Source organism: Pteropus vampyrus, unplaced genomic scaffold (genome assembly GCF_000151845.1).
Source record: "Pteropus vampyrus isolate Shadow unplaced genomic scaffold, Pvam_2.0 Scaffold771, whole genome shotgun sequence".
NCBI lineage: Eukaryota > Metazoa > Chordata > Mammalia > Chiroptera > Pteropodidae > Pteropus > Pteropus vampyrus.
Window position 1 is genome coordinate 139412 of NW_011889552.1, and position 8366 is coordinate 147777.

General features: G+C 37.8%; 1 protein-coding gene across 3 annotated transcripts in view; it reads left to right on the forward strand.

Annotated features, from left to right (window-relative positions):
- The window catches only part of LPXN (leupaxin), a 38363-nt gene that overhangs the window by 17781 nt on the left and 12216 nt on the right, over positions 1 to 8366 (forward strand). For all 3 annotated transcript variants that reach the window (XM_011385736.2, XM_011385737.2, XM_023526263.1), the window contains 4 exons: positions 2655 to 2754; positions 5383 to 5550; positions 6454 to 6627; positions 6746 to 6827. In XM_011385736.2, the coding sequence (XP_011384038.1) occupies positions 2655 to 2754; positions 5383 to 5550; positions 6454 to 6627; positions 6746 to 6827 (524 nt within the window). The remainder of the gene's footprint in view (positions 1 to 2654; positions 2755 to 5382; positions 5551 to 6453; positions 6628 to 6745; positions 6828 to 8366) is intronic.

Below are 8366 nucleotides of genomic sequence, written 5' to 3' on the forward strand. Positions count from 1 at the left end.
ATCAGTGACCTTTTTTTTTTTTTTTTTTTGCAAATATAACAATATATACACGATTATTTTATAAACTCATTAAACTCAAAGAAGTACCTTCGGCTCAATATTGCTGTGAACCTAAAACTACTCTAAAAAATAGTCTTAAAAAAAGTTAAAGAATTCAGAAATATACAGAGAATAAAGCTAGCCTTCCTCTCCTGGAGTCTTTCTTCCAGCACCTGAATGCCAGCTTTATGGGTAACTGCTGTCAGGGATGTGTATGCATATTCACATTTATGTCTATGTGCTTATAAAATTACATAAATGGAAGGATTTTTCATAATTTCCTGGGATTTGCTTTATTGTGTTAACAGTGTATCTTCAAAGTCTCCCTTAGGTCATATCAATCTATGTCTGCATTCTTTTTAGCAGTGCGTGGTATTCCATAGTGCGAATAAACCATAATTTATTTGACTATATCTCCACTTGGTTTAGTTTTAATTTGCTCATAAAAACTGTATTGTTTTGTGTATTAAGGAATGTCTTTGTAATTACTTTATAGATATGTCCAATTTTTCTCTAAGGTAGAGTCTTGGAAGTGAAATTGGTATTTACATTTGAAATATTGATAGTTGCTGCCTTGCAAAGGATATTATACATTTACATAGCTACCTATGGTATATGTAAATGTGTATGTGTAGATATAATGCTGACTTTTGCCAACACTGAAAATTGTCAACCTTTCAGCATTTTGACTAATGGGTAAAAATTGATAACTCACTGTTTAATTTGCATTTTAAAGATTGAGAATGAGCATATTTTTATATAGTTAACATTCAAATTTCTTTTTTTGAAATTTGCCTTTTTTTCCTTAGCTCAGGTTCTATTGGGGTGTCTTTTTATTATTGATTTAGAGACTTTTTTATATTCGAATATTATTTGTTTTAAATATTTACTTATTAAAAATTTTTTACACTGTTGATATTTTTCTTTTTTGACTTCACTTCAGAGTTTTATGCCTTAGGAAAGTCTTCATCACCCCAAATTATAAACAATATTATCCATTTTCTTCTAGTATTTTTATATTTAAAAATATTTATATATTTAATTCATTTAAAAATTACTCATGTGTATAGTGTGTTACACATCTAACTTTATTGTGTTCCAAATAGGTTGTCATACCTTTGGAGTCTGTTTCTGGTGATTTTAAATGACATGTTTATCATAGGCAGTGTCATAGGTACAGGAGTCTGCATCTGGCTTCACTATTCCACTCTTTTGATCTATTCATTTCACACAAATTTAATTATGATCACTTTATAGGATTTTGCATCTATTGGGACAAGTCTTCCTTCTTTTTCTTTTTCTTTTTCTTTTTCAAATTTGTCTTGACTATTCTAGCCTATGAATTTTAATATTGGCTTATTAATTAACATGAATAATTCTATTAGGATTTTTACATGAATTGCATTGCATTTACGTTTTAATTGGGGGAAACTGACATCGTATCATGTATCTTTATTTCTGTGGATCTTCTTTTATATCTGCCAGTGGTTTTTCTTCATAGAAATCTTACGTATTTTGTGTTAAATGTATTCTTTAATATTTAATCTTTTTTTATTAGTATTGTATAAACGTTCTTTTCTTCTCATTAGATTTTCGAATTGGTCACTGCTGGTCTATAGAAAAGATACTAACTGTTATACTAATTATTTTATTTTATTCTTGTATCTAGTCACCATCCTGATATTTTTATTCATTATAATAATTGTTAGATCATTTACCTGATATTGTCTGGGTATATGATCATATCATCTATTTAAAAAGAAAATAGGAGAGTGCTTTGACTTTTTCTTCAAAATATATACATCTCTTATTTTTACTTTTAAATACATTTGATAATGCATTCCAGAATAACGTTGAAGACCAGCAGTGATAGTAGGATTCTCGTCCTTTTCTCTCAATTAGAAACATGCTTAGTATTCCACTCTTAAATATAAGGCTCTTTATCATTTCTTATAGACGTAGTTTATCAAATTATGAAATTTTTTTTCCTTGATTTTAAACAATAGGAATGGTGGTTGAATTTGTTTTTAACTGCTTTTCATCACCTATCAATATGATTTTAAATTTTTCTCTTATTTGTTACTATAATGAGTTGTATTAATCCTTTTCATAATGTCGAACTATCCTTGGATGACTGGTATAAACACTACCTAGCCATGGTATTTTTAAACACATTTCTGCTGTTTTTATTTAAGCTTCTCTCTCCTTCTCCCTGCCCTCCCCCTACAATGTTCTTTGCCTTCACAACCCTTTCCATTCTTCAGAGGCCATCCCACACCCCCATGCCCACCTCTGATAAACTCTCCTTGACCTCTCTCCATTCCTAATGTCTGTTCCGCATACTTTAAGAAACCACCTGTATTTTGTTTTATGAGTGTTAACAGAAGCTAATGCCTTATTTTGCCAAGCAAACTTTAAGCTCCTTGAGATCAGAGCCTGGATCATAGTATCTTTGTGTCCAGATAAATACATAGCACAAAATCGAGTTCATCCGTCGAATTAAGTTATTTTGGGAAAATGAATGACAGTTTAGAAGTGTTCCTAAAGGGGAATGTGGAGCTTAACATTGTTTGAGTTTTGATGTGTTTGTCTGATTTTTTGTTTTCTCCTTATAGTGAGATTCAAGAGCGGAAGGAATCACCACCACCTCCTAAAACCTCAGCAGCCACTCAGTTGGATGAGCTCATGGCCCACCTGTGTGAAATGCAGGCCAAGGTGAGCACAGTCCCTGTGATAAAGCCTTCAGGCTTTATCTTTTTGGAACCCAGCTCCACATTCCCCCTTTGGATGATAGAGATGAGAGAGGAAGTGCTCTAGTTGGGACAAGCCCTGAGGGCATCAGCAGCAAGGCCAAATGAAGTGTGACAGGACTGGTAAGAGGACCTGCCTGAGCAGGGCAGAGCAGAGCTTGTGCACAACCTGAGGCAGAGCAAGGGCAATCAGAGTGTCGCTTTGACGATAAGCGATAAGCGTGAGGAGTCCTGAGCCCCATATTGAGATAAAATCCAACTCCTTGCTCTAGCCTCCAGGGCATGAGTGGCAAGCTCATGTGGCAGGCAGGGAATGCAAATCAGATAAATGGGCTTAAGAATTTATCAAGGGAAATATCATCTAGAATTCTTAAGGTAGGGAACCCGACCATTCTAAATTGATTGGAGGATTTGATATGCACACATGAGGTGGCTATGAAATAATTTCAAGGCAGTATATAAAAATAGGGATGGGGCAAGAACCTTATCTTTGTGGCTCACCTCTGGACTCCTAATGCCCAGCACAGTTTCTGACACAATGTGAATAATACGTGCTTATTAGAGGGACAAATGAATAAACATCAGAGACAAATTTTCTTTAACGTTCACCATAAAGCTGAGTGCATTCCTCATTGTGCCATATACCTGGAAATACTAGAAAAATATTCTACATTAGGACTTTTAATTGTGTGGTGTTTTCTAATTGATTTAGCATGTGTCTTGGTTTATTTACATTAAAAAAATAGCTGTTTATTTTTTGATAGGCCATACATTCACATTGTACAACAATCAAAAGTAACAAAAGTTTACAGTGAACTGTTTCCTTATCAGCTCTGTCCCCAGCCACCCAATTCTGTCATATGGAGGTAGTCAGTATTTCCGGTTTCTTACATTATCTATTCAGATGTACTCTAGAATACACAAGTAAATAGATACAGATGTAAATGCAGATGTAGAAATAGATATATTATTGTGTTTTTACTTAGTTATTATTCATATTCAATTCTGGTCACCTTTTCAGGCTTTTTAGACATTAACCTTTTGAACACTAATCTTTTCAACATTAACTAACATTATATAACAAGAGAGGAAGGAAATCTGTCAGATGATAAAAGTTCCTTGAAGGGAAATGAGTATTTTGGATTAGCGAGATAATGCGAGGTTACTCCTGCCAGGAAAAATAGGATAAGTGGAGGCCTGAAGTCAGATCACGTAACAGATCACGTTCAGGAGACTGCAGAGCCCCTGACTGTCTTTAAACAATGGGGGCTTTTTACTGAGTGATGAAAGATGAGATTGAACAGGTAAAGCGAGGGGAGCGGGTGGGAGACTGAACACCTGTATGACGTGTGCAGATTTGATGCCAGAAGCGATGGACAGCCATTGTAGTTTTCTGATCGGGGAGTATTAGATAGAGCCGTAGCCTGATTGGAAAGGAGTTGGGAGAGATGGAATCAGGACATGAGTTGATGAAGGATAAATTGAGCATCTTCTTTGTAATTTGAGCCTTTTCCTTTGAACGTTTTACAATAACTATTTTGGAGTTTTGCTTAAATAACTACAATCCCTCAGCAAGTCTTATCTGACAACTTCTTACCACCCTCTCTGCTAACACTGGTCTAAGTCATTATTTCTGGTTTGAGTGATCATAATAGTCTCCCACCTACCTAATGTCTCTAGTTCCATTCTACACTTCATTCCTTTCTCAGCTACCGCAGGGTCTTATAAATCAGATTCTTTCACTCTCATGCTTGAAGCCCTCCAATGGTTCTATTTCCCTTGAATAAAACCCAAGCTTTTACCATGAGGGTAAAAATGTGATTGTTGAGATCTTAGCCTCTCTCTCCATTATCTTCTCCTGCCACAGTCAATCTCACTCCCTCTGCTCCAGTCTCACTGACCTTTCTTGCTATTCTTCAAATGTACCAAACTCTTTCTTTCCCTTGGGTCTCCCCTCCCTCGGGAATGCTTTTCCCACAAATATCAATATTTCTGTGTCCCTAAGTACATCACTCAAATGTCTGTACAAATATCACATCCTTAGAGGTCCTTCTCTGATCACCTGTGTCTAAATCAATTCTTCCTCACCATCTCACTCTCTGTCGCTTTTATCTCAGTATATAACATATCTTATTTCTACCTGACATTACATCTTATATTTATTTAATTGTTTATTGTCTATTACCCAGAAAATGTAAACTTCATGAGCCTAGAGCAGTGATTGGCACAAACTAGGTGCACAATAAACATTATAGAATAAATGAATAAAAAAATTAATCGTTGACCTGTGGTCACCATAAGAGCCGGAAAAGGTATCATCTTCATCTATTCATTTTTCTAGGTCAAAAAGATTTACAAATGAAGGAAGATTAGTCAGATTTCATTCCTGAGTCCTGAGGAACTTAGAATGAAAAAGAATGAAAGCATTTTGATTACTGTTACAGTGTTGAATTTTTCCATGCCTTGGAGGAAAGTTCAGGAAAGACTAAAGGGTCAGTCAGTAGAGGTGAGCTGATAGGATCAGGCAGAAGATGCCAATGAGGATAAACGTCTAAGAGGTTGACTCTCTTCATGGTTCTCTCCTCGGTACCAGGTTGCAGTGAAAGCAGATGACAGCAAGAAGCACTTACCAGACAAGCAGGATCACAAGGCCTCCCTGGACTCGATGCTAGGGGGTTTGGAGCAGGAATTGCAGGACCTTGGAATTGCCACAGTGCCCAAGGGCCATTGTGCTTCCTGCCGGAAGCCGATTGCTGGAAAGGTGGGAAGGGCCAAAGTGTTGGTCCTATAGCCATCTATGTCTGTCCCACCAAGGACTGCTCTTTTTCCTTATGTTCTAAGATGTTTTAGTGATAGTTACTCATTACTGATCACTCTACAGTGCTCTAGGCACTGAGCTAAGTGCTTTGCAAGTATCCCTTCATTTAATGGTCACACTATTCCATTAAGGAAGACTTATCATCCCCTTTGTAAAGATGAGGAAACTGAAGGCTCAGGGGACATTAACTGACAGGTCCAAATCTAGTAAGAGGTAGAACTAAGATTTGAACCCAGGAGACTCTGACTCCTGAGTTTGAGCTCTCAACCACTTTTCTGGACTGCCTTTACTGAAAGTGACTTTCTCACTGCTCCTTCTGTTCAAACATCCCCAATTTAAATCGATTGAACACAATTTTCAGCTGCATTCAGCTTCAGATCATGGCTACAACCCCTGCTCTGCATCATCCTTCACCGAAACCATAATAAAGGTCTGTGAGACCTGTCTGCATGGGGCGTAAGGTGAGATGTTCAGATCAGGGGAGTGAAAACTGTCATTTGTCCTTTTCCCCTTCCAGGGATCCCTTTCACACTAAGGCTGTAGTCATCTCTTGTGTGTCATTGCTGTGCTCTATTCTGTTTCTCCCGCCCTCTGGGGCAGTATGGCCATAACAAACACTTCCAGGCGTTATCAGCGTGAGCAGTCAGGGAAGCAGGCACCCTTTTCCCAAAGCACGGACAACAGGCTGCACAGGGAGGACCTAGGTCCAGGCCTCAGTGTTGCGTGTCTCCAGGGAGTGCCATTTACATGGAGCGCTGTGTGAAGAGGGCCCTCCAGAGTTGTGCAGCCCACAGGCCCTAGCTCATCCTGCTGGGCTCCCGTGCCAGGCTTTATTTCATCCTCCAGGTCATCCATGCGCTAGGGCAAGCATGGCATCCAGAGCACTTCGTCTGTAGTCACTGCAAAGAAGAGATCGGCTCCAGTCCCTTCTTTGAGCGGAGTGGTTTGGCCTACTGTTCCGAGGACTACCACCATCTTTTCTCTCCACGCTGTGCTTACTGTGCCGCACCCATCCTGGATGTAAGTAAACTCCTCTCCCCCTGCTTTCATGTAGCCCGTACTCACTCATTTAGAACCGGGGTTACGTTTTACATCTCTGTGGCATTCTCATCTCTCTCTGTGTGTGTTCTTTTTCTAGAAAGTGCTGACGGCGATGAACCAAACCTGGCACCCAGAGCATTTTTTCTGCTCTCACTGTGGAGAGGTGTTTGGTGCAGAAGGTACAACCCGGGGTACCTTGATCTGCCTTCCTTGATCTACCAGGATAGACTAGGTTCCTGTCACTACCATCCAAGGGCCCATTTCAGTTACGAGATGTCATCCCTCTCCCCCTTTTTCCAACATTTGTAAATTTTGTTTAAATTGAATTTTTTAATCAAAGAAATATGAATGCTTAGTTTAAAAACTCGAACATTACTTCAAGGGTAATAGTGAAAAAGATTGACCCCTGCTTCTTTTTTCTCCACCCTAAATCTAGATTTTTTAGATTTTCTCCACCCCAACTTATGATTTTTTAAAACTTTTTTTCTGTTATTTACTTGTGGTTTAAATAATATACAACTATAGATTGATCCCCCCAATTTGAATCATTGTATATTCACTTTTTACTAGGGGACATGAGGATTTAGAAATTTTATAACTATCCCACCTTACCACCAACATATTTCCCCTCCCCTCCATCCTCTCAATATATAGTCGGGTCAGATCAGTGTTCAGCATGTACATGCAGATGATTTTATACATATTGCTCACAGTTGAGCCAGGTAGCAGACTAGGATTATAGTAGAGCACGGATTTTGGAGTCAGACTGCCAGGTTCAAATCTATATGATGTTATTCAAGTCATTTAACTTCTCTGTACATCACTTTCCTCATCAGTAAAATGGGCCTAATAAAAATGCTTATTTTATAGGATCATTTTGAGGATTTTAAGAGACAATACCAGTAGTGTTTAGAATAGTGCCTGGCATGTGGAGACATGATAATAATTAGTATCATTATAATCATGGTTTCCTTTTCGTATAAATTTGTTTTTTCTCAAAGTTAATATTTGGATACCTTTTCCATTAGCTTAATTTTCATTGTACTTATCGCTAATTTATCTGACAGAACTGTAAAATCCTTCTCAAAATGGTCAACCACATGTGACGAAAGGTCAGTTTCATTTGTTTTTTCTTGTGGACATTGGTCCAGGAGACTTTCATCCCCCTGCTCTAGCCTGAAATGGTTTCTCCTCAGGCCTGCTGAGAAGCAGTTATTCTGGGTCTCTATCTTGGTGATTCCTATTACTGTTTTTCTCTTTGGATCCTCGGTTTTCAGATCACATGGCTTTTTGTGCATGTTACCGTCTTTATTTTGGTGGAGCACCTCCTCTAGTAGCTCCTAAGAATGGATAGGAGGTAAAATTTTTGAGACCTTGAATCTCTGAAAATAGTTTTGTTCTGTTGCCTGGGTATAGAATTCTAGGTGGAAACTCTTTTCTCTCATAATTCTGATGTCTTTGCTTCACTGTCTTCCAGATTCTATTGTTGAGAAGTTTTTATTAAGATTTTGTTCTTATTACTGATCCTTTTTGTGTGATCTGTTTTTCTCTTTTTGCAGGTTTTTTGTCCCTTTTGTTTTCTGAATTGTCTTGATTTTTTTCCTGACTTCTTTTTATATTTGTTTTGAACAAATATGACTCATGCATAGAATCAGAAAGCTTCTTTATTTTGTCTTTTCCTGTCCTTTCAGAAGTAACTCAATGGGGAATGTTTTCTC